The sequence below is a fragment of the Salvelinus namaycush genome, chromosome 1 (assembly GCF_016432855.1).
Source record: "Salvelinus namaycush isolate Seneca chromosome 1, SaNama_1.0, whole genome shotgun sequence".
NCBI classification, from domain to species: domain Eukaryota; kingdom Metazoa; phylum Chordata; class Actinopteri; order Salmoniformes; family Salmonidae; genus Salvelinus; species Salvelinus namaycush.
This window is the reverse complement of record NC_052307.1, coordinates 71,627,440-71,654,637: the sequence shown is the minus strand read 5'-3', so window position 1 is coordinate 71,654,637 and position 27,198 is coordinate 71,627,440. Positions and strand designations below refer to the sequence as shown.

The window sequence follows — 27,198 nt, the reverse complement described above, 5'->3', positions numbered from 1 at the left end:
GTTAATTAGCTAGGTGTTGTGTAGTAACTGGTGCCTGTTCTATCCTAGTGTTAATTAGCTAGGTGTTGTGTAGTAACTGGTGCCTGTTCTATCCTAGTGTTAATTAGCTAGATGTTGTGTAGTAACTGGTGCCTGTTCTATCCTAGTGTTAATTAGCTAGGTGTTGTGTAGTAACTGGTGCCTGTTCTATCCTAGTGTTAATTAGCTAGATGTTGTGTAGTAACTGGTGCCTGTTCTATCCTAGTGTTAATTAGCTAGGTGTTGTGTAGTAAGTGGTGCCTGTTCTATCCTAGTGTTAATTAGCTAGGTGTTGTGTAGTAACTGGTGCCTGTTCTATCCTAGTGTTAATTAGCTAGGTGTTGTGTAGTAAGTGGTGCCTGTTCTATCCTAGTGTTAATTAGCTAGGTGTTGTGTAGTAACTGGTGCCTGTTCTATCCTAGTGTTAATTAGCTAGATGTTGTGTAGTAACTGGTGCCTGTTCTATCCTAGTGTTAATTAGCTAGGTGTTGTGTAGTAACTGGTGCCTGTTCTATCCTAGTGTTAATTAGCTAGGTGTTGTGTAGTAACTGGTGCCTGTTCTATCCTAGTGTTAATTAGCTAGGTGTTGTGTAGTAACTGGTGCCTGTTCTATCCTAGTGTTAATTAGCTAGGTGTTGTGTAGTAAGTGGTGCCTGTTCTATCCTAGTGTTAAATAGCTATGTGTTGTGTAGTAACTGGTGCCTGTTCTATCCTAGTGTTAAATAGCTATGTGTTGTGTAGTAAGTGGTGCCTGTTCTATCCTAGTGTTAATTAGCTAGGTGTTGTGTAGTAACTGGTGCCTGTTCTATCCTAGTGTTAATTAGCTAGGTGTTGTGTAGTAACTGGTGCCTGTTCTATCCTAGTGTTAATTAGCTAGGTGTTGTGTAGTAACTGGTGCCTGTTCTATCCTAGTGTTAATTAGCTAGGTGTTGTGTAGTAACTGGTGCCTGTTCTATCCTAGTGTTAATTAGCTAGGTGTTGTGTAGTAACTGGTGCCTGTTCTATCCTAGTGTTAAATAGCTATGTGTTGTGTAGTAAGTGGTGCCTGTTCTATCCTGTGTCCAGATCATTGCAGCCCAGGAGGAGATGCTGAGGAAGGAGAGAGAGCTGGAGGAGGCCAGGAAGAAGCTGGCTCAGATCAGACAGCAGCAGTACAAGTTCTTACCCAGTGAACTACGGGAGGACGAGAACTGAGCTATACCCTGCTGCATTGCCATGCTGCCGCTGTGTGTGTGTGTGTGTGTGTGTGTGTGTGTGTGTGTGTGTGTGTGTGTGTGTGTGTGTGTGTGTGTGTGTATTGAGCGCATTTGTACCTGTGTGTGTATATGTAGTATGTTACCACACACACGAGCGGTGGCCCAAATGGACTTTCTCAGTGTGCAGCAAGGTTAAGTTGGCCTTTTAATGTGCCCACTCAACCAGTGGGGTCAAGCCCAGAATGGGACATGGATAGCCACTGTCTACTACACCTGCATGGTCTTTAACTACCAGGAGTTGTCTACTACCACTATGACTTGGCTTGTAACGGTCTGTTACTCTGCATTACCTGCCAGTTAACCTACACCGGAATAGTCTTCTCTAGAAGCAATGGATTTGTAACAGGTGAACAAGCTGAAAATGTGCATGCTAATAGTTTGAATGTCTTTCTCTATGGAGCTATACATTTGATGTGATTAGATACCAGTGTTGACATTGAATCTCCAAACTAAGGGGATATTTCTAGATGTTAGCATGGTCTTAACCTTTTGGCCGGACTTTCTTTCATAAAGGAAGAAGAGTGTGATATGTTAGGTGCATACAGTACATTAGGCATTTACACACACATTGCTATTCATTTCCTCTTTTGTGAGAAATTATAGCATTTCATAGATATTACTAGTGTTTGAAATGTCACACGTATGTGATTTGACCCTTATGTCAGCTTGTGGTCTATATATATATATATATATATATATATATATATATATATATATATATATATATATATATAATATATAATATATATATATATCCTCCTTGTCAGACAGCAAGTAATTCAGACAGTTGAGGTATTTGGAGCATATTGAAGAATAGCTTATGGATCTTATTTCATGGAAGCATTTTTTGTCGCATTCACCGTTCGGGTTGCGTAGACCCTTTTTAAAAATCCTTGTTTAGATGTGCTCTTGACACTGAAGATTGAAATGTACCTAGTGTTGAGGGCTCTGGTCAAAGGTAGTGCCCTATAAACACTTAAATTTGCATCTAATTGCTGGAGACCTCTTTACAACAACCTCTTATGATGCATTACAATCTAGTACTTTATTATTTCTGTGATTTGGAGACGAAGTTACTACAGAATAACATTTTTAGCAAGTTAAGATACTCTGACATTTACAGTAAGCTTAACTAGTCTCATCCCTTCCACTACTACAGATCTCCTAGCCCTGCATAACCTGGACCGTGGACAGTCAGTTAACTGGCTTCCTTCTACTATTCTCATTAGTTTACAGTTGATATTGAGCCATACAGCTGGAACTGATGTTCATGAAGCAATACTATGAAGGCGCTGTAGGGGGCAGTGTTGGTGTCCTCACAGCCTCCTGACAAGCAGTGTAATGAAGTGCCCTCTTGCTTGATCTTTTCAAACCTCAAACACTGCACCTCTGAAAACCGTTCAGATACTGTAAGAAAAAATACTAATGTAGGAAACAACTGCTGGTCTTGAAAATGTATTACGATTTAAGTAGGAGTTTAAAAAAAACATCCAGGCAATCTGAAAAAAGATTCTCATTGATAAAGCGTGATTTCTCTACAACTCATAATGCAAACTTAAATGGATGGCTCTGATATTGTAACACCCCAGACCTCTTGAATGAATGTGAAGTGGTAAATCTTTGTTGACTATACACAATGTACTGTGCTTCTGTTGGTTACCCCTGCTGTCTTACACGGGGCAGAGTCCCCCATCCCTCCATAGGGGCCTGTTGGACCACTACCGTGGATCACGTCCTGTTGTTGTTCACCTGTTGAATCCGTCTCACTCTTACGGTGCTTTGTGTAACTGTAGTGGGAAGTACTACTATTGCAGTATATTTACCTTCTGTTTGCCAGGGTTGTGTTCATTATGCACCAAAAGGAGGAAAACGGAGGAGTGACTAACTAGAATTGTCCAATAGAACAAAAAAAAATCCTAATGAACACAACCCAGGTTTGGTTCTAGCGTTTGGTTTTACTAGTTTTATGGACAGTCAGTGAGTGTCGGTTAGCAAACAAATCATTATTGTGAGGTAAAATTCTGCTCTTGCGTGTCCGTCATATGCATGGCTTCTGGGTTCTATGATTTTCGGAACAGAAAATACATCTACACGACGCACTGAATGGTATTGGTATTCTGAACTGCACATAAGTACAATAACCCCTAACAAACTGCAAACGGTCCATGTTAAACATGTTTTACTCCGTATTGATGTGTAACAGTAGGCTCTACAGTTCAAACGCTGGTACAGTTCTGTCAGAGTTCACGCATCTGGTCTTTGTAGTATTATGTCATTAGTGCCTTAGTCTCTAGCTCATACAGCGTCTGGTCTGCTTGTGACAACTTATCTTGCTGGATAAAGGAGTGTGGTCAGTATCAATGAGTAGGGCCTTGTTGTTCCTGTCATAGCCTATTACCAAGACTTTTAGGTCCCATAGAGATGAAAAACATGGCCTCATAGGTACTACTGCGTTGTCCTATAAACTGTACCTCTGTCCCCATCTTTCTGCCTGATGCAACCATGGCCTTGAGGGCAGAGACGAGTGTGTCGCTGTGTAAAAAGTACCATCACTATATGTATACGATATATATGAAGACAACACATTTTTGTACTGCATTCCATGGGCATGTACCAAGATGTTTCTGAACTCTGTATGACAGAATGGAGTCTGTTGTTCGGTTATTGTATGTTACAAGTAAATCATAGGATTCACACACTCCGGACAATAGGTCTGTACTCTGCTGTCTCACAAAAGTTTTATGGATTGAATTTATTTTTTCTTTCTCTTTTAAGCCACGAGGAATAGTTTTTTTAAGGATGAATGTGATAAGGATATTAAGATGTATAGCTGTCACTGTTAATGTAGTGTGACACATTTCAATGGTAGGGAGAAACTGTTCATACCTGTGTGTTTGTCCCATAATGAATTCAATGATAATTAAAGTGCAGTTCTACAAGAAAGATGGATATGAAGTGACAATGACCTACAGTATGGAAACTATTTATCTGGCCACAAGAAAACATATTTTTTGTATTCACTGAAAATAAAGGGTTTCAAAGTAATATGGCCTGCAGAATTGTGTTTTTACCTGTTGTGTTTTTGTTGTCTTGTTGAATAGAGGAGTGTGATCATGAATGGACAGGCTAACATTGTCTGATTCCAGCAGCCTTCTCCTAGACTAATCTACATTCTCAGGTTCAGGCCAGCTGGAAATCAAGTCACAGATGACCGAGAAGTTGTTGTTGTTTAAAGATGAGGTGAAAGCCTGTGACAGACTAATGACATGTATACTGTAGTAAAGCTTTAATAATCACAAATCCTAGCATCACATCCTGCACATAAAAACATGCACTACTAGCACAATAACATAACATGATCCTGTGGTTTGAGGAGACTTACTGCTCTAGAGGTGACTTTTTCAGGCAGGGTCCCTTTAAGCAGCTCCTCTGTCAGTGAAGGTAGATGGTATTTCTGAGTCAGCAGTGAGCCTTGTTCTATATTTAGCTGGTGTTGGTTAGAGCCGAGACAGGTACTAATTCTGGCCCGCTCTAAAATCTGAGGAGGGAGGTGATTTGTAAATTACACTGGCACAGCTGCTCCCTCCTTCTGCAGGATAATACCCAGAATTCTTGGCAGGAAGGGTGAATCTCAATACTATAATCGCTGATCTCAAGGTGCTGGACAGGTGAAAGCAAAATGGCACCCATCCGATCCTTTAAATCAGTGAAGTAGGACAATCTACTGGTTCACAATTGGAATTGTGTAGCCCCATAAAATAGCCTACAAGCTTTATATGGTCAAGTATCGCGGGGCCGCCCTTCCAAATCTCGTCTTGTTGACACGTGAGAAGCCTGAGCTATATGTGGTTCAATGTGTTCCCTTCAATCAGTTTTGAAAGGAAACTTCTCTGTTAGAACATATTGGGAAGTAAAAGTCAAGTGTAGGTACTTTTTTTTTTGTCTTTTGTCTGAGGCAAGCTGACTCTTAGAATCCTCCCACCCCAACTCTTTGGCGTACATGCTGCCACAGAGGGAAAATGAGACACCAATGACATAACGTTCCCAGGCCAGCTGCAGTCACCCTTTTGAATGCTGCACCCAGAGCTACACATAGACATCACTCATGGATGTTATCTGTGGGTGGGTGACCTCAGAGGTAGCAAGCTTCTGCTCCGCCCAAACCACATTGTAAATGAGATGGGTAGCTGTTGTCAAGCAATCGTTTAGCGTGTCGGTCTCTGTCTTTCGAAGCACCCACATGGTGTGAAAAATGAACAGGAATTGTTCAACTAGTCTTGACATTGTGAAGATGAAATCATCTGCCTTTCTCAAAGTTCTTAAACTATAGTGAAATGCGGGGGTTTGGAAACCTCTCTGCACCCATGTGTTACAGTACAGGTGCGTATGGAAGCCTTTGGAAGGAATACAATTTAGCTAATGATCCCATTGTGGAATTGTACTACTCTGAGAATGTAGACAAAGTCTACTGCATTTCAAGCCCCTTTTCACCTGACCCATTGTGCTAAGATTTTTTTATCAAAATACCTGAAAGTCCTGGTTAATGAAGAGGACTGCCAGAGGTCTGTAGGGTTCACATAGTTATTACCAGAGACCATTACACTGACACTCACCCACGATCGCGTTACAACTGACCTCGTTACCACCGACCACATTACAGGACCACATACTTCCCACCAGCCTGAGAATTCTGGGAATACTCTACTCACCACAATGCTATTGTCATTGGTGTGGGATTGAGGGGTATACTGTTATGATGGGCTTAGAGGCATCAAGGAAACACATGTATTACATGACTGACAGAGAGATACAGTAAGTTTTATGTTATCCCAAGTTCCCAGTAATGGAGGGCCATAGAATCATAGGGTCAGATACTTCAGTAGTAAAAGGGTTTATCACTTCCCCAGTAAGAATACCTAAATAGAATTTACACAGTTAAGTAAACTCTGTGTAAATTAAATTCCATGTACTTTGTTTTGGCCCAGCCTGGTCGCTGAGCTATTTTGGAGTTGGCTATACAGCACAAACAGATCTGGGACCAGGATTTCAGAGGCCCTAGATGCTTGGCTAGACTTTTTAAAGCATTATGATGAGTTGGCCAGGTACTGTGTTTGTGTATCTGTGTCTAGTATCTGTCTCCATTAGCCCCAAATGTCCTGGGATAGCATGGCTTCTGCTCTGAGCCTCTCTGATCTCTGTGTATGAGCGGTCTATGTGGTCTTTGATCTGTGTGTATGAGCGGCATGCTGTGCCTGGCAGCAGTTGGACAAAACCCAGGCTAACAAGAGAATGACAGCTGCCTGCCATAAAATGAGATGGGCAGACACCCCAGGGAGAACATTAGTGATCACTGCAAACTATTCATCTAATGCTTTAGTCTGCTTCAAAGTACATACAGTGCCTTCAGAAAGTATTCATACTCCTTGACTTATTCCACATTTTGTTATGTTAGTCTTATTTTCTAAATGGATTCATTTTCTCACCCATCTATACACAATACCCCATAATGGCAAAGTGAAAACATGTTTTTATGAATTATTGCTAATTTATTGAAAATTAAAGTATTCACACCACTCAGTCAATACTTTGGAGAAGCACCTTTGGCAGCGATTACAGCTGTGAGTCTTTCTGGGTGAGTCTCTCTGGGTGAGAGCTTTCCACACCTGGATTGTGCAACATTTGCACATTATTCTTTTAATAATTCTAGGATTCCACTAGGATCTTTCCTCGAGGATTGGTCCTGTGCTTAGCTCCATTCTGTTACTTTTTTTATCCTGAAAAACTACCCAGTCCTTAAAGATTACAAACATGCCCATAACATGATGCAGCCGCCACTATGTTTGAAAATATAGACAGTGGTACTCAGTAATGTGTTGTATTGGATTTGCACCAAACAACATTTTGTATTCAGGACAAAAAGATAATTGCTTTGCCACATTTTTTGCAGTATTAGTGCCTTGTTGAAAACAGATCTTTTCTAATATTATTTGGAGTAACTACAATGTTATTGATCAATCCTCAGTTTTCTCTGTAACTGTTTTTAAAGTTACCATTGGTAAAATCCCTGAGTGGTTTCCTAACCTCTCCGGCAACTGAGTTAGGTAGGAAGTATGTACCCCCCCCCCCCCCCCCCCCCCTCTCCCCAGCGTGTTGATATCCTTCGTATCCATAGCCAGAATGATTTTGCAGTGCATGGTGATTGAACAGGTTTCCAGGTATATTCATCAGCGGTATAGGGAGGGTGAAATCTGTGAATACAAGAATATATGTTATACAGTTGATTAACAAAACGTGTGCGACAGTATTCATACCTTGGTTTTTGTGGTAAATGTGAATAAAAAACTGTTCACTTTTGACAACTTTTTTATATACATACAGTTGAAGTCGGAAGTTTACATACACTTAGGTTGGAGTCATTAAAACTCGTTTTTCAACCACTCCATAAATTTCTTGTTAACAAACTATAGTTTTGGCAAGTCGGTTAGGACATCTACTTAGTGCATGACGCAAGTAGTTTTTCCAACAATTATTTACAGACAGATTTTTTCACTTATAATTCACTGTATCACAATTCCAGTGGGTAAGAAGTTTACATACACTGAGTTGACTGTGCCTTTAAACAGCTTGGAAAATTCCAGAAAATTATGTAATGGCTTTAGAAGCTTCTGATAGGCTAATTGACATCATTTGAGTCAATTGGAGGATGTAATTCAAAGGCCTACCTTCAAACTCAATGCCTCTTTGCTTGACATCATGGGAAAATCAAAAGAAATCATCCAACACCTCAGAAAACAATTGGAGACCTCCACAAGTCTGGTTCATCATTGGGAGCAATTTCCAAACGCCTGAAGGTACCACGTTCATCTGTACAAACAATAGTACGCAAGTATAAACACCATGGGACCACGTAGCCGTAATACCGCTCAGGAAGGAGACGCATTCTGTCTCCTAGAGATGAACGTACTTTGATGCGAAAAGTGCAAATCAATCCCAGAACATCAGCAAAGGACCTTTTGAAGATGCTGGAGGAAACAGGTACAAAAGTATCTATATCCACAGGAAAACGAGTCCTATATCGACATAACCTGAAAGGCCACTCAGCAAGGAAGAAGCCACTGCTCCAAAACCGCCATAAAAAAGCCAGACTACGGTTTGCAACTGCACATGGGGAGAAAGATTGTACTTTTTAGAGAAATGTCCTCTGGTCTGACGAAAGAAAAACAGAACTGTTTGGCCATAATGACCATCGTTATGTTTGGAGGAAAAAGGGAGAGGCTTGCAAGCCGAAGAACACCATCCCAACTGTGAAGCATGGGGGTGGCAGCATGATGTTGTGTGGGTGCTTTGCTGCAGGAGGGACTGGTGCACTTCACAAAATATATGGCATCATGAGGATGCCACCCCCATGCTTCACAGTTGGGTGTTGCTTTTACTTGCATTTAAAAGCAGTTGGAGTCCTCGGAAGGAGTGTTGTATGGCATTGAAGCTCGTTTGGAGGTTTGTTAGCACAGTGTCCAAAGAAGGGCCAGATGTATACAGAATGGTGTCTTCTGCGTAGAGGTGGATCAGAGAATCACCAGCAGCAAGAGCGACATCATTGATATATACAGAGAAAAGAGTCGGCCCGAGAACTGAACCCTGTGGCACCCCCATAGAGACTGCCAGAGGTCCGGACAACAGGCCCTCCGATTTGACACACTGAACTCTATCTGAGAAGTAGTTGGTGAAGCAGGCGAGGCAGTCATTAGAGAAACCAAGGCTGTTGAGTCTACCGATAAGAATGCGGTGATTGACAGAGTCGAAAGCCTTGGCCAGGTCGATGAAGACGCCTGCACAGTACTGTCTTTTATCGATGGCGGTTATGATATCGTTTAGGACCTTGAGCGTGGTTGATGTGCACCCATGACCAGCTCGGAAACCAGATTGCACAGTGGAGAAGGTACGGTGGGCCTACATGTGATCTGCATAACTTTCATGCGACAAACCAATACCAATTGTACATACCCTTTGTGTGCCTCCTCGTCAGTATACCTACAGACACACACAAATAAGTTGGCAGTTCAGTCATCTGCGCCTAATGCAGCTATAGCTTTCAACATATTCTTACCTCTTTGTTGATTGACATCCACTGAATTGTGTCCATTTTCTGTTTTATAACTAATTTTAAAAGCGAGAAAGTTCCAAACACAGCCATTTGCACAAATATGAAAAGATAGATAGTATCACCATAAAACAATATCAATTTAGATCATACAAGGGAGAAACCTTAAATTGAGGGGATCTTACAAATGTTTTAAGTGCCTGAACCTCTGTTTTCTCAAATTCAAATCCAAATGTTTCTGTTGGGCAGTTAGTTCTTGGGGGTTCTTGCAGGTGCCTAAGGAGGTTACTTGATGAACCCCACCTCCTATGGGGTTCTTGGAAGTAACTTTTGGGGTCATTTTTCAGCGCCAATAACCCTAAAGTTCTTCAAAGAACTTTGAGGATCTTAGAAGAACCCTTGTTGAAGCCCTATGGACAGTATGTAACAGGTGCAACTTGTGCAAACAAGACGCTCCTATAAATACCCCTCAAGAAAACATGGGAGGAACAGAGAGGACAAGAAGAAGAGGTTGTTTGAGTAGATGTCGCTGAGCCAACCCAGGATATGGTGATATAAAGACGTCATTGTTTGTGTTGTTGTTCTGTTCTTCTCCTTTATGGGGTATAGACCTACAACAGCAGTACCTTTCACACACATATCACCTAAAGTTTAAACCAATGTTCTGTACGTATGAGTACTATAAAGTAAAATGTACTATAAATGTAAGTACTAGACATCATTTTTTCATTATCTTCCCCATAAAGATATATCCTAGAAATAATTTAGCTAAAAGTGAACTAGAGGGTATATGTCCATACCATGCAGCCAATCACAGTGTGTTTGGACAGGTCTCTGGTTCCTCCTCCACTGTCCATGTGTGACAGCTGTGACTGACTCCCCTGGACCTGTGAACTGTCACAGAGGAAGAGGGGGATTGCTGAAATGCCAAAGCACTCGTTTCTTTCCCTGTGGCCATTTTGAATGAACTCCAAGGCACTTATAATCTCGATGACATGCCACTGTTGAATATAACACTATCTGATGCCCCTCTTCAGACTGTGAACAATATCTTGAGGGACTTGTTGACGTGCTCCTCTCCTCTCTACCGTGTGGTATCACTGACAGAACACTTCAGCATAGATTATGACACCCCTCCCAGGGACAATCCCTTTTAAACATTAGACTAAATTTGTCTGCTTTAATAACTGCTTATTTTGTCTTTGGAGATCAGAGTTACATGACCCCATCTCTCAGGTGTTATGATTCATAGTGGAGACACGATTCATAATCAAGAGGGGTCAATGGCTAAACTAAGTGTGGGCGACAATTATTTTAAACATGAGTTTGGTTGGAGGAATGGTAACATAAACAACGATTACTATGCCATTATTTATTCCTATAAATATTACTCTATCAAGCCTTCTTTGAACTGCTGTGTTGAGCAAATATAAGTTATCCTACCAGAATGAAATGAGCAATTCCAGTCAAAGATCATGTTTTTGTTGTCCACCTTCACTTCCTTGTGCATAAACTAACCCCCACTCCCCAAACTGACTTCCTTGGCTGTAGCCTACGTCTCATAACCCATATATAGTCTTATCAACGGTAAAATGTATTGGATCAGCGAATCGCCGAGGAGAGCCATAAAAAAGGCAGGACCCGCGGAAGAGAGCAGCTGCCGTCGTTTCCCCAAAAAGTATTTGGTATCCATGGAGATCCAGTAACTCCTCTGCTATAGTACATATTTGACAAGCTACAGTCAGCTCGAGCACTCCAGCTTCACGTTCAGTGTGGTTCAGACGCGCGGAGCTTCTCAGCATTTTACTCAGTTTGGTTTTTGTCAGTTGGCGAGGCCACCCCAACAACACAGCAGTCATGGACGCCATCAAGAAGAAGATGCAGATGCTTAAGCTAGACAAGGAGAATGCCTTGGACAGAGCTGAGGGAGCTGAGGGAGACAAAAAGGCAGCGGAGGACAAGAGCAAACAGGTTGGCATCCATAGATAAATCGGGGTCTGTCTTATTTCGCACGGGTGCCTTTGGCACTGTGCGTCAAATGTTTGGGCACGGAGTGTTTTGGAGCGTTCTCTCTCTCTCTCTCGATATGGATTAAATGAAGTCTCAGAGGATGCGTATGAGGATCAGTATTGATTGCTGTATTTAATCGTATTAGGAATATATTTGTTTTTGGGGCGTGACAATATTTTATTATTGGACTCCAGGAAGTTTTAGAAAATATTTATTGTTTGACCGATTCATTTATACTGCATTATACAGGATTAAGCCTACTATAAACTAATATTCTTTGATCAGCGTTAGATTTTTTACCATAAAACATGAATAGCGTAGTCTATTGATTAAAGTATGCCACTCTAGTGTTGTGAGTGGATTGAATAAATGAAATGTAAATAATTGTCCAAAGACAATTGAAGCATTGAAGCATTTGTAAGTGTTTGCCTTTTTTCCATGACTCTTGGCTTTTGTTTTCTTCCCTTTGTTGTCTGTTTCTGGCTGTGCGTCCACGCTGCTTATGGCACACCCCAATTGACTGATGATATTTCCCACCAACTATCAGCTTGAGGATGACCTGGTAGCGCTGCAGAAGAAGCTGAAGGGAACAGAGGATGAGTTGGACAAGTACTCTGAGTCTCTTAAGGATGCCCAGGAGAAACTTGAACTCGCTGAGAAGAAAGCCACAGACGTAAGTTTGAAGAGGCGCGGTGGCATAAACCTGTCCGATGTGTTAGAGTGTTCGTGGTCCCCCTGAATCCAATCTGCTAACATTGAACCTCAACATTTTTCATTCTAGGCCTAGTCATCATACATATACATATACGTTAAGATTATTTTATTGTTTCAGTTTGGAATAGCCTACATAATGGTTTATGGTTAATACCTGCGTCTTCATTAGGCTCGACCATTGGCCTGCCATGCGCAATATTCCACATGTGTTCATTGAAACCGAATAAGACTGAGTAGACCAACTGTAGGCTTAACAAATGTGCGTTGTGTGCCACCCTCCTCGAAGATGCAAGCAGAAGGTTAAATTTAGCTGTGTTTTATATGGCCAAGTTACAGCTGACAGGTTTAGGCAGTGTACCCTGTGCACCCCGCAACCTGTTGGGTTAAAATGGGGGCCCGTTTAGAATTTCAGTTAAAAGTTTGGTGGAAGTTTTTGAATATTTTAAATACCTTTAATTTAGATTTGTAGGTGTCATACATTATATTCCACTCGTCAAATTAAAACTTTTACTTCTCCTTTTATTGAGAATGTTGTAAGGGACGCCAATAATTGAACGTTTGTTCTTATAGGAAACATGCATCTTATTGTGTCAGTTTAGAAAGAACACCAAATTATGATAGTAATTATAGTTAAAAAAAATGTTTTAACAAAAATGGTACCAAAAATATTTATGCTATATTTATACTATGTAGCCTATAGGTCTATCATTATTATGAATTGGGATAATCATGTTACTTTTGTCCTTATGTAATCGATTTTTATTTTTAAATACAATTAATATCTTTAAATACATTTTAAATGCTTATTTTAAAACGTTTATTATAGGTTAAATCCCCCCATAATAAATGAATATCCCAGATATGATGCGCAATCACAACACCACTAACATGAGCATGTAGGGGATAAGGGGGTTGGGGAGGCTCTGAGCAGAGTGCCCATTATAGGCTAATGGCCAATAAGTCATTATGACATAATCATATTATCTCACTATAATACAATAAATAAATAACCTCTTTTAACAAAATCTTTCTGGATATTTTGAGGCAATTTTGCGCAATGTATGAAATGTGTTACTTCCGGTGTCATTTAGCGCAAGTCCCAGCCTCCCCAGTAGCAGTAGGAAAAAACCACAGAGACGTGAGGAGATTTTCTCATCCCGGCATCGTTGCGCGTTTCTGTCCCGAGAACCGTTAGAAAAAGGCGTAGGCAATAGAAAATAGGCAGTAAACAAGCGAAATGGCCGGGCTAACGTCGTTGGAAGCTGTAAAAAGAAAAATTAAAGCATTACAAGAGCAGGCTGACGGTGCAGAAGAGTCGGCAGAGATGCGGCAGAAGGAACTGGGTCTGGAGAGGGATGCGAGAGAATCCGTAAGCCCTGGCTAATAATTTAAGACAATTAGTCTGCAGCCTGCCTGACGACAGTATTAGTATAAATCTGATCAACACGCTTGGTAGAACGATAGACAGAATATAGATGATTTTACGGTACTAAAAAATCAATATTTTGTCTGTCATGTGATGTGCTAAAAGGATGGAGAAATGGGACAGTGAGAATCGATGTAATGGTAAAACGTGCCAGGCAGGAAGGCTCCAAAATAAACACATTAGCCTAGGCTGCTGCAGTTTCAGCATGCTCCAGTCGATCATACACTATCATCCTACACCTCCTGTAGCTACATACATTTACATAATTGTCAGCTTATTATGTTTATATTGGTCACTGCCTTTCCAAACATACCAATTAGGCCTATATAAATGTATATTTTATACAATCTTGTCTATAGAATGTTATATATAATGCTGGAGATTAGCATGAAATTACAGGGGCTCCCGAGTGGTGCAGCGGTCTAAGGCACTGCATCTCAGTGTTAGAGGGGTCACTACAGACCCTGGTTCCATTCCAGGCTGTATCACAACCGGCCGTGATTGGGAGTCCCATAGGGCGGCGCACAATTGGCCCAGCGTCGTCCGGGTTAGGGTTTGGTTGGGGTAGGTCGTCATTGTAAATAAGAATTTGTTCTTAACTGACTTGCCTAGTTAAATGAAGGTTAAATAAATAAAATACAGTGTGGTCTGGGCCCTTATGCCTTTCTCACACATTTAAACCTTAATCCCCTATAGTGTTAAGAAGCCCCCCACAGAGGTGTCCAAATGTGACCCCAACCTCCTCCATTACACATCTCTCCAGATACTGTATTATGCAAGAAAGTGTGACTGTCTGAGTGTGCATCAGGTTGACATTGTGGTTTCTCCATGTTGTGCTCACTTAGGCCGAGGCTGATGTAGCTTCCCTGAACAGACGTATCCAACTGGTTGAGGAGGAGTTGGATCGTGCTCAGGAGCGTCTAGCCACAGCTCTGACCAAGCTGGAGGAGGCTGAGAAGGCTGCTGATGAGAGTGAGAGGTGAGCAGCAGCACTCAGAGACTCCGACTCTGTATCATACACTACACTCTTAGACAAAAAAGGTGCTATCTAGAACCAAAAATGGTTCTTTCGGCTGTCACCATAGGAGAAGCCTGTGAAGAACCACTTTTGTTTACGGGTAGAACCCTTTCCACAGAGGCCTCTACATGGAACCCAAAAGAGTTCTACATGAAACCTAAAAGGGTTTTACCAGGAGTCAAAAAGGATTCTCCTATGGGGACAGCCGCAGAACCCTTTTGGAACCATTTCTTCTAGGAGTATAGACACAGCCATCATCAGACCCGTCAGTCTGTCTCAAACTCGGTCATCAACACCAAACCCATATAGATGACATCAATCCACAAGACCACAGTAATAATGTTATCATTTCACTCTTAAAAGTGTTCAGTAAAGGATGCATGATAAAGGTATTGTATCATTTCAGACAGTAGTTTTAGAAGAAGCCGAGCCAAAATGGAGCCCCGAAAATTGTGCACAATTGTGTACAACGACATCCATTTCTTATGATATGTTACATCCTGCATTTTTTTTTACAATATTCTGCAATTCATATGATACAATATGTGACAAATTTATAAGTGCTTAAGATCATGTTAAATCTCTTTAACTAGCACACTTATTGAGAAGAGTTCATGTAAAATATGCATAAGCACACTACCAGATTTATTGTGTTACAATAGGCAAGTGCCAAATGTAGTTATGGCCCCCACAGTGTGTGGACTGTTGGGCTGCAGATTAATGTCCTCCTATTCCTTTTAGTTTATCAACATTTTATTTATTTAAAAAACAAGACAACATGCAATGTCCTCCTATCCCTGACATATGTTCCCCCCGTTTATTCCATCCTCCAGAGGCATGAAGGTGATTGAAAACAGAGCATCGAAGGATGAGGAGAAGATGGAGCTGCAGGAGATCCAGCTGAAGGAGGCCAAGCACATCGCTGAGGAGGCTGACAGGAAATACGAGGAGGTGAGTTTCCTAGCATTCCTTAGGCTGATACTTTATTATATACAGTGCCTTCGGAAAGCATTCAGACCCCTTGACTTTTTCCTCATTTTGTTACGTTACAGCCTTATTCTAAAATTGATTAAATAAAAATAAATCCTCATCAATCTACACACAATACCTCACAATGACAAAGCGAAAACAGGTTTTTATAATTTCTTTTCAATTTATTAAAGATAAAAAAACAGATACCTTATATACATAAGTATTCAGACCCTTTGCTATGAGACTCGAAATTGAACTTAGGTGCATCCTGTTTCCATTGAGCATCCTTGAGATGTTTCTACAACTTGATTGTAGTCCACCTGTGGTAAATTCAATTGATTGGACATGATTTGGAAAGGCACACACCTGTCTATATAAGGTCCCACAGTTGACAGTGCATGTCAGAGCAAAAACCAAGCCATGAGGTCGAAGGAATTGTCTGTAGTGCTCCGAGACAGGATTGTGTCGAGGCACAGATCTGGGGAAGGGTACCAAAAAAATGTCTGCATTATTGACGGTCCCCAAGAACACCATGGCCTCCATCATTCTTAAATGGAGGAAGTTTGGAACCACCAATACTCTTCCTAGAGCTGGCCACCCGACAAAACTGAGCAATCGGGGAAGAAGGGCCTTGGTCAGGGAGGTGACCAAGAACCCGATTGTCACTCCGACAGAGCTCTAGAGTTCCTCTGTGGAGATGGGAGAACCTTCCAGAAGGACAACCATCTTTGCAGCACTCCACCAATCAGGGCTTTATGGTAGGGTGGCCAGACGGAAGCCACTCCCCAGTAAAAGGCACACGACAGCCCACTTGGAGTTGCCAAAAGGCACCTAAAGACTCAGACCATGAGAAACAAGATTCTCTGGTCTGATGAAACCAAGATTGAACTCTTTAGCCTGAATGCCAAGTGTCACATCTGGAGGAAACCTGGCACCATCCCTACGCTGAAGCATGGTGGTGGCAGCATCATGTTGTGGGGATGTTTTTCAGCGGCAGGGACTGGGAGACTAGTCAGGATCGAGGGAAATATGAACAGAGCAAAGTACACAGAGATACTTGATGAAAACCTGCTCCAGAGTGCTCAGGAACAAAGACTGTGTGTGTGTCCCGTGTGGCTCAGTTGGTAGAGCATGGCGCTTGCAACGCCAGGGTTGTGGGTTCAATTCCCACGGGGGGACCAGGATGAATATGTATGAACTTTCCAATTTGTAAGTCGCTCTGGATAAGAGCGTCTGCTAAATGACTTAAATGTAAATGTGTGTGTGTGTGTGTGTGTGTGTGTGTGTGTGTGTGTGTGTGTGTGTGTGTGTGTGTGTGTGTGTGTGTGTGTGTGTGTGTGTGTGTGTGTGTGTGTGTGTGTGTGTGTGTGTGTGTGTGAGAGAAACAGACAGCATATAGACCTGTACATGAAACTAAACATATTGATTGCTTGGTGCACCAATGTGCTATAGTGATGTGTTGTCCTATTATGGGTGAAAACAGGTCGCCCGTAAGCTGGTCATCATTGAGAGTGATCTGGAACGTACAGAGGAGCGCGCTGAGCTCTCTGAAGGGTAAAAACTTTGGAACCAACCACAAAATACAGCACAATTTACTGCTTTGGAGACAACCTGCTGTTACTCTTATTGTGTACTTATTGCCCTGTTATAACTCTTGTTTCTTTCCCCCGTCGGTCCTCCTATTGCATTCGTTCCTTCTCCTCCTCTGCTCCTTCAACCATACCTAAAACACCAGCAAATGCGCTGAGCTTGAGGAAGAGTTGAAGACAGTCACAAACAACCTGAAGTCTCTTGAGGCTCAGGCAGAGAAGGTAGGTGTCTGTTTAGACAAATGTATTTGTAGAGTCTCAGGTCGTTGCAGTCAGGGGTTATATCCCCATTGCCTGCTAGTATAGCCATAGAGATAAAGGGAGGTAACTCTATTGAGTAGGCCCACTCATTTCTGCCTGTTATCCCTTGAACCAGTTCATGTCGGTAGTGCTGTGATGATGACTCTCTGACCTGCGCTCCACTATGTCACTACAGTACTCACAGAAGGAGGACAAGTATGAGGAGGAGATCAAGGTTCTCACAGACAAGCTAAAGGAGGTGAGTTCCCTTTAGCATTAGCAAATTAGCCCCTGTTTCCATTCACTTTACCATTAGCTAAAGTGGGACATTAGCGTAAGCATGTTAGCCACTAGATCTTCTGTAAAGTGCGACCATAGAAAGGGTGGAGAACACTAGACATTGTATTATATATCTATGTTGGAACATGTTTTGGTGTGATGAGGATGGGAGACACTCATCACATCTTGTCTGCCTCTTGTGCCACAGGCTGAGACCCGTGCTGAGTTCGCTGAGAGGTCCGTGGCCAAGCTTGAGAAGACCATTGATGATCTGGAGGGTATGGACCTTTTTCCTTTCATTTCATATATTGTGAAGCATTTTCTATGTGAAAATCTGAGGTAAGTTGTATAGTAAAACAGGACATATACAGTGCCTTCAGAAACTATTCACACCCCGTTGTATTGTGTTACAGCCTGAATTTAAAATTGATTACATTTTGTCACTGGCTTACACACAATATCCCATAATATCAGAGAAATTATGTTTTCAGAAATGTTTACAAATTAATAAAAAATGAAACGTTGAAATGTCTTGAGTCAATAAGTATTCAACCCCTTTGTTATGACAAGCCTAAATAAGTTCAGGAGTAAAAATTTGCTTTGCAAGTGACATAATAAGTTGCACTCTGTGCAATAATAGTGTTTAAAATTATTTCTGAATGACTACCTCATTCATCTCTGTACTCCACACATAAAATTATCTGTAAGTTCCCTCAGTCGAGCAGTGAATATCAAACACAGATTCAACCACAAAGACCAGGGAGGTTTTCCAATTTCTTGCAAAGAAGGACACCTATTGGTAGATGGGTAAAAAAAACTAAAAACACACGCATTGAATAACCCTTTGAGCATGGTGAAGTTATTAATTACACTTTGGATGGTGTATCAATATACCCAGTAACTACAAAGATACAGGCGTCCTTCCTAACTCAGTTGCCGGAAAGAAAGGAAACCGCTCAGGGATTTCACCGAGGCCAATGGTGACATTAAAACAGTGAGGGTTTAATAGCTATGATGGGAGAAAACTGAGGATGAATCAACAACATTTTAGTTACTCCACAATACTAACCTAAAGGACAGAGTGAAAAGAAGGAAGCCTGTACAGAATTAAAATATTTAAAAAATGCATCCTGTTTTCAATAAGGCACTAAAGTAAAACTGCAAAAAATGTGGCAAAGAAATTAACACTATATCATGAATACAAAGTGTTATGTTTGGGGCAAATCCAACACATCACTGAGCACCACTCTTCATATTTTCAAGCGTGGTGATGGCTGCATCATGTTATGGGTATGCTTGTCATCTGCAAGGACTAGGGAGATTTTTAGGATAAAAATAAACAAAATAGAGCTAAGCAAAGGCAAAATCCTAGAGGAAAACCTGGGAGACAAATTCACCTTTCAGCAGGACAATAACCTGAAACACAAGGCCAAATATACACTAGAGTTGCTTACCAAGATGACATTGAATGTTCCTGAGTGGCCTAGTTACAGTTTTGGTTTGAAAATCTATGGTAAGACTTGAAAATGACTGTCTAGCAATGATCAACAACCAACTTGACAGTGCTTGAAGAATTTTAAAAAGAGTAATGTGCAAATATTGTCAAGTCTAACCTTTCATCACCTCCTCTGTGGTGTCATCAGATACTGCATCTACATTCTACACAGTCAGTTCTGTACTAGGCAGACTAGGCCAGTGCCACAGCTGACATTATGCAGACCCACAGTCAGTGTTTGTTAGGCTAGTGCAGGCCAGGGAAAGAAATGTCTCATGCTGCTGTTGGTGTGACTGTGGCACTGTAGCTGTGGAATTACAAAGCATTCACAATGGAGCTCTATATAATTTGGTTGGAGACCATGTTGTCATTTCCTTCTGGAAAATAAAGAAGCTACACACTGTACCACTCCGATGTAATATGTATTAATTAGATACAAACATTTCGAAAACCAAGCTGCCTTCATCAGGTTTTCAGTTAGTCGTTTCCTGATTGGTCTAAACAATCTAACAGGGCATTAGTGGCCTGTGCACATCCTATTGCTCCCTTATTCTTTTTCGGTTTGACATTCTATTTTATTTCGTTCAGTTCTCTGACAATCCTTTGTTTTTTCCTAACCTTTTCCCCTCCTTTCTTTGCTCTGTCTATCATCTCTGTTGCTGTCCCCACCCTCCTTCATTATCACCCCATCAATGTCATCTCCTCCACCACTCCTCTCCTCCTCCTCCACTCCACCCATAATAGATGAGTTGTATGCACAGAAGCTGAAGTACAAGGCCATCAGCGAGGAGCTGGACCACGCCCTCAACGACATGACCTCCATGTAATCTATCATCTGCTTGTGTCTGCTTGTGCGTTGTGCATAGGTCCCACCCACTCACAATGTTTTCTACTGTATACTCCCTCTAGTGGCATATTTTTTTTGTGTGTTTCATCTGTTTGGATTTTTCCACTCACATTTTAATTTCAGTGCCTACTAATCTGACTCACTTTAAGCTTCTGCCATGCAACAGAAAATAGCTTTTGCCTTTTGTAGTTAACTAGTGGCTTTTTTGTTAGGCTGAGAAAACTATATAGAATCTAACATGCATTGTACAATTAAAGTTGTACAATCAGTTTTTACATGCTTTTAGAAACATCTAAATTGAACTTCCAGAATAGTGTACCTCTCAACCCTTTTTGAGTACCTGGCTCTGCTTTCTGTTCTGTGTGCTGTTGTTTCCATCCTGCATGTCATATCAGTCACGTGCCTTTCTACGATTTGTCCCTCCAACACGTTCTGTTTTTCCTCTCATTCTTTTCCAGTTAAATTGTTTACATCATCTCACAACCATCACAGATGCCACCCGCTGGTTGAGAGGCCTCTCTCTACTACAACTATGTGGCAGTATCGCCCAACATCCTGTCCCCTATGTCTCCACGTCTCTTCTTTACCACAGCACCACCGCACATTGGGCCTCTGCTGCTGCTGCCATCCTATAGACCACCTTTTGTACAGAACCCTGACTCATTTTGCTTTCTGTAAAATAAACTTTACATCTATCCATGTCAGCCATTCTTACCCTTCAAATATGTAGTTCTTAATTTCCTTAATTTCCTGTCTTTAAATGTTTCTCTGTTTAATGTATTACTGAGCAGCTTTGAATAAAACCGAAAGCTCCTCTTCCCAAACATATGTTTTTTGTTTTTGATTTGATTTTGGTTGGCATTATGGTACTATGGTAGTAGTATTAACTAAAAATTTGCTTACATTTGGACAAAAGCACATCCACAGAGCTTATTCTTTTAAAAAAAGTATACAAGTGTTTATTGACAGGGATAGGCAAGAAATTAAGAGGGAGAGAGATAGATAAAAAATATTGTGTAGAGGTGCGGTGGGACGGGGATTTGATCCCACTCAGGCAGTGGATTGTGTAAATGCAGAGGGCTGCGGCCATGACCTCTCTACCAACCTCAGGCATGGTTTCAACTTCTTTAACCAGACGAGTTCAATTACATGGATTGATCAGAAACTGAAAATGTACCTGTTTCAACATTCCCGACGGTCACACTTTGCTTCATGTTCAAAGCCAAAAGATAATAGTGACTTGTGTAACATTGGGGATATTTTGTAAACATATAATTGTCATTTCACAGTCACACCATCTCCACATTGAGGTGAGGGAGCCATTTCTTTGTTTGCAGATAGATGTGATCATTTAGGCAGAGGGTAGAAAACAATGGTATTTGTTGTGTGTGCTGTTGTAGCATGACACAAGACTCTATCTTTCTGTACTAACACACTTTGTTCTCTCTATTCTATTTTCTCTTAACCTGCTTTCTGACTGCAAAGACCCTCTGTACCGGCAGCTTGAGAAAAATCGTCTTCTTTCCAATGAACTGAGAGTGGTGTTAAATCAGGATTAAACTATTACTGGATGTGTTGTGAAATTAGCACTGTGCTCAAATTAGAAGAAAAAAAATGAAAGGCACTCTTCATTTGTGGCTCAAATTTAAAATACCTTTATTGTCTTGGCATGTCATTGGCCGTAGACATTTGTCTGATGCTGTGATGGAAATATAGGATAATGTGTGTCTATGACACAAACCTAAGAGTCAGGCAAAGACAAAAAATATATATATTGGATAATATTTATCGGGAAGAAATAATTGGACTGTAGTTAATGCGGAGCATCAGAGAAATGAAATGCATGTTCACATTGCAGGTGAAGAGGGCAGGTTTCACAGACTCACAGATGGATTTAAGCGCAGGCCTATTTTAGTTTAGTTAACCAACATCTGGAATTTTTATTTCATGAACAGCAATTCAATTTAGATAACATAAACTGGATCACTCTATAAGTCTATGACTGAAAGATTGTCCATTGTACAGGAGTAATTCTGGGCATAATCTGGGTCTGTGAAACTGACCCACAATGTATGATAAGGCTTGATATGAGTGTGCATTATAACAATATCTACTGACTGTGGTTGACTAAGGATATACACAGGGACCACCTTTTAAAGTTTTAACTATAACAATCTTCATTCAATATTATTGGGTTTGTGAAACTCTTGGTTGTCATTTTCATTGTGGTCAAAAATTATAAATAGTCTGCAGGCTTCATTTTTATGTTGCACACATAGTGACAAACTCTATCAGGCTAATGATGAGATGAGAGAACTTTGGTATGTGTCAAATGTTGGATCAGACACTCATGGACCTCAATAACATGTAACAACATGGTCCATTATCACACAAGACTGCACCGCTCACCTGCTGTGACCTGGTCCAGCATTACACCATGATCACACCAACACTCACCTGCCGTTGCCATGGAGTGCTCCTCCGTGCCCTCTTTGTGGAGATCTCTGGGGCTTGACTGTTTTCTCAGCTCTCAGAGGGGCTGAGAAAACAAACACAATGGACTTTAACTGGATGTTAGCTAGACAGCAAAGCAGACATATGGCTGAGCAGTCACTTGACTCATATACCATTTATTTTTGTATGTTAAAGTGAGATTTATTTGACAAAATGTGCACTTGATTTATTCAAGCTATTATAATGGACAGGATTACTCTTGACCAATTAAGCCATAACCGAAGCCAAGGTTTAACATTTACACTTTTTATTCTGCTTTTGTAACTTGTTCTTTAGTTATTTATTGTCCATGTTTCATATGTATGTGCTGGTGCCTCAGTGATATACAGTACTTATATTTAAAAGAAAGTAAGCATGTGCAATATGTACACTGATACAATGTTTAGCGAGGCGGCAGGTACAGTATGTTCATTTAATCTCAAATAGATCGACCTAGATCATTTCATGTCCAGTGTCACTCCCCAGGGAATGTTTTTTTTGTCAAATAGCATACATGTTTGATTTGATGGTGTCTCTTGTTCCTTTTATTATGTGAATGTAATATATAAATAAAAACCCACAATCACATTTATGAAGTGTTACTTTCAGAAAACATGCTGACATCTGTAATCTGTGCTATTATTTTACAGTGTTTACACTTGTAGATAAGGGGTACAGTTAGAATTGTAGTCCAGTCTCCACTAAGTCAACTGTGATTTTGTTGAAATGTATTTGACTTGTAAATGCCCTTTAGAAAGATCTGGCTCATATTTTTTACAAGTGGAAGCAGATGTAGTGTGTGAAGACTACACTCTAGTGTTGGTGTGAAGCTACTGCACAATGATCATTAACTCGCTCTCCAAGGCTGCATTGACACAGGCATCCCATTTCTGAACTTTTTCCACTAATTGGTCTTTTGGCCAATTAGATCAAATTTTTTCCCCCAAAAAATCTGAAATAGTCTGTGTGTGTAAACACAGTCTAATACTACTTTCAACGCATATAATCATTATAATCAACCAAGGTGGTACCTCCTTGAATCGATCCATTTAATTTAAAAAAATGATATTTCCAGGACCATGCATAGCCTAGTATTTTTGTGTTATTTTGCAATGATAAAGAAACTACAAAAACTTTCTTTGGAGTGATAACATTTTGTTTTTTATGAGGATAATTCTTGCTCAAATGCCAATGGACTGAAAATGTAATCCATGAATATATGACACAAAATATTGTAATGACCTGACTAGATCATAAAGGAACAATTGTCCAGACAGAGGATTGAGTTTACGATTGACGGTTTATTAACCCAACTTTACACAGGCTACTATTTGGCCGTAGCCCACGCCAAATAAATGAAAGATAACCACAAGCCAACCGTGACCTTCTCTTGTGAAGGCCAGACATAAGAGAGAGAACAAAGGCTAAACCTGGTCTTAACTTCCAATGCTCCATCCCCCTGCCCAACCCCCCTCCACGCCACTCCGCCAACCGCCAGGATGCCCGGCATCAGAACATTCCAGGCATTCCCGTGATTGGCAGATAGCAGGTTGATTGGCATGTCGGACCCCGCGAACACTGGGTACTGGTAAGTACAACACAACCACCTACTAGCCTAACACATAACACACAGCTGTCTGTGCGGGTCGCTACACAGCCCCCCCACCACAAAGTCCCTCGTCCCCGAGGGAACAAACAAAGTCTCTGAAGCGACCTGGAGGTCTCCTTTGCCTGCGTAGTCGTGATGGTCGCAGAATGCCCCTCTGGGAACCAGGGGATGAAGGCAGGGATATGGGGGACAAGGAAGCGGGAACGGGTATTACAGTCCGTGGCTCTTGGGAACCACGCGGTGACACAGGGAGGGAGACAGGGGGAGTGGGCTGTCTGGAGCCTTGTCTGCGGCACCTGGGGGTGGGTGCCTGGAGAATGTCATTGCCAGAGAGGGGAATTGTGGGGGTCCCTGGGGTTTGGGGAGAAGAGGCCCCTCTGTATGGGGCTAACCTGTCCCGGTGCAGTGTCACCTTTCTCCCCCTGGGAGGAAGCTGTACCTGGTAAACAACCTCCTCTACCCTCTCCAGGACACTGCAGGGTCCCACCCAGTGACTGTCCAACTTGGGGCATCTGCCTTTTTTCCTTAGGGGGCTGTAGACCTAGACCAGCTCCCCAGCCACAAAGTGCCTTCCCCGGGTGTGCACGTCATAGTTCCTCTTCTGCCTCACAGCTGATCTCTGGCGAAGGTGTGGGCTGTCTCCAGGCGGTCCTGGAGTCTCCGGGCATACTCCGGCCCCGGGGGAACATGAGGGCTATCCAGGGGCCGACCAAACGCCATCTCCGCAGGGGTGCGGATCTCTCTACCCAGCATGAGGAGGGCAGGCGTGCAGGAGGAGGAGTCTTGGACAGCGGAGCGGCATGCCATGAGGACCATAAGCAGGTGCTTGTCCCAGTCATGATGGTGTTTGGAAGAGACGATGGCCAGCTGCTGTCCAAGCGTTTTGTTGAAGCGCTCCACAAGGCCATCACTTTGAGGATGGAGAGGAGTAGTGCGGGTCTTGTGCATACCCAGCCTCTCACACATGGTGGCGAACACACGGAACTCAAAGTTTCTGCCTTGGTCGCTGTGGATGGACAGCCCCGCTGTCAGGGCGTCGACGATGGTCTCTGCCTCCTGGTCAGGCAGAGCATAGGCCTCGGGCCATTTTGTGAAATAGTCCATGGCCGTGAGCACCCAGCGGTTTCCACTGTCTGTGGTGGGGAACGGCCCAACTACATCCACTCCCACCCTCTCCATGGGAGCCCCCACTGGGAACTGTTGGAGCTCAGCATGAGAGCGGCCTGGGGGGCCCTTTCTCGCTGTGCAGTTGTCACAGGGGCGGCAAAAGTCTTCCACATCCCTCTTGTGCTGCCCCCAGTAAAAGCCCTGACGGAGGCGGCGCAGTGTTTTTGTGACCCCAAAGTGTCCAGTCCCCACCCCCCCATGAGTACTCTGGAGCACAGCCTCCCGCAGTGCTTTTGGGACCACCACCTGCCACCCCCCCTCTCCCGTAGCTGACTCCTTCCATGCCCGCTGTAGCACGCCATCAGCCAGCCGCAGTCGCTCAAACTTTGACCACAACCCTTTGGTCGCGAGTGAGAGCGCTGTCACCTCTTCCCATGGTGGCCTCACCTGCGCCTCTACCCACTGTAGCACTGGCTGTAGGTCTGTGTCCCGTCCCTGCTGCTGCCCCCATTCAGCCACGTCGACAGTCTGCAGCTCACAGCAGACAGGCCCGCTCGCCCGACACACTGTGGCACAGACCCCCTCCTCTGCACACAGCTCTCTCTCCCGTCCCTCTCTCTGTTCACAGTGGCGGCAGCCGTCTGCAGTACAGGGCCGACGGGACATGGCGTCGGCGTTGGAGTGGCGTGCCCCTGCCCTGTGCACCACTGTGAAGTCATACGGCTGAAGCTCCTCCAACCAGCGTGCCACCTGCCCCTCTGGCTCTCTGAAAGACATGAGCCACTGGAGAGCAGAGTGGTCAGTCCTTACAGTAAAGGGCAGGCCACCCAGGTAGTACTTGAAGTGTTTGACGGAAGCCACAACAGCCAAGAGCTCCCGCCGGGTGACACAGTAGCGGCGCTCATGTTGGTCAAATGTTTTGCTGAAGTACGCCACCACTCTCTCCCCCTCTGGCCCCACCTGGGCCAGCACCTCACTCATGCCCACATTGCTCGCATCTGTGTCCAGGATAAAGGGCAAGGTGAGGTCAGGGGGGGCGAGCACGGGGGCCTCGATCAGTGCACGTTTGAGGGTGTTGAACGCCTCCTCACACTCCACTGTCCAAGTGAAAGCCTTGTCCTTCGGCAGCAGGCGGTTCAGGGGAGCAGCAACGCTTGAGAAGCCCCGTACAAACCTCCTGTAGTACGAGGCTAGGCCCAGGAAGCTCTTCAGCTGACGCTGGTCGGTGGGGGTGGGCCAGTCTTTGACAGCCCCTACCTTGTCCTCCATGGTGCTGATCCCCTCCTTCCCCACTCGGTGGCCCAAGAAGGACACCTCTCTCCTCATGAAGTGACACTTCTCGGGGTGGAGCTTCAGACCTGCGGCAGCCACCCTCTCCAGCACACGCCGTAGCGCCCCCAGGGCTGACTGGAAGGAGCTGCCATGGGCCAGGATGTCATCGAGGTATACCAGACACTGCTGTCGGGGGATGCCATCCAGCACCCTGTCCATCAAACGCTCAAAAGTAGCTGGAGCGTTGCACAGGCCAAAGCACAGGACCTTGAACTGCCAGTGTCCTCTGTTAGTGGAGAACGCAGTTTTTGCTCTGGTCTCTGGGGAGAGGGGCACCTGCCAGTAGCCACTGCGGAGGTTTAGTGAGGAGAACCAGGAGGACCCCCTATCCAGGTCCAGCAACTCATCGATACGTGGTATGGGATATGAGTCCTTCCTGGTTACCTCATTCAGCCGCCTGTAGTCCGCACAGAACCTCAGCTTGCCCCCCTTCTTCGGAACCGTGACGACTGGCGCCGCCCAGGGGCTGTCTGAGGGCTCAATGAAGTCTGCCCGCTGCATCTCCAACACAGCCTTGTCTGCCGCCTCCTGGCGTGCCAGCGGGATACGGCGGGGACGCATCTTGATGGGTCGAGCATCACCTGTGTCGATCTCATGCTGCACCAGATGAGTCTGACCCACCTCTTCCTCACTCAGCGCAAAGCTGTCTCTGAATTCAAACAGCAACTGCCACAACCGTTCCTGCTGCTCGG

General features: G+C 43.2%; 2 protein-coding genes across 8 annotated transcripts in view; both read left to right on the top strand.

The window, feature by feature from the left end:
• The window catches only part of LOC120048252 (talin-2-like), a 69,865-nt gene extending 67,925 nt beyond the window's left edge, over positions 1-1,940 (top strand). The window contains exon 56 of the mRNA XM_038994089.1: positions 1,084-1,940. Coding sequence (XP_038850017.1) covers positions 1,084-1,212 — 129 coding nt within the window. The 3' untranslated portion in view covers positions 1,213-1,940. The remainder of the gene's footprint in view (positions 1-1,083) is intronic.
• A 9,292-nt stretch (positions 1,941-11,232) lies between these two features.
• LOC120056717 (tropomyosin alpha-1 chain) lies at positions 11,233-22,336 on the top strand. 7 transcript variants are annotated; one of them, XM_039004941.1, is made up of 10 exons: positions 11,233-11,346; positions 11,933-12,058; positions 14,371-14,504; positions 15,377-15,494; positions 16,999-17,069; positions 17,251-17,326; positions 17,541-17,603; positions 17,832-17,901; positions 19,385-19,405; positions 22,278-22,336. In XM_039004941.1, exons 1-10 carry the CDS (start codon positions 11,233-11,235, stop codon positions 22,334-22,336), a joined length of 852 nt encoding a protein of 283 aa, XP_038860869.1. The 7 variants fall into 7 exon arrangements, with proteins under 7 accessions (XP_038860869.1, XP_038860861.1, XP_038860897.1 ...); XM_039004933.1 differs by lacking the exons at positions 19,385-19,405; positions 22,278-22,336 and adding an exon at positions 21,451-21,524; XM_039004969.1 differs by lacking the exons at positions 19,385-19,405; positions 22,278-22,336 and adding an exon at positions 19,863-19,945 and having other exon boundaries at positions 11,933-12,037; positions 14,476-14,504.
• Positions 22,337-27,198: the final 4,862 nt, after the last annotated feature.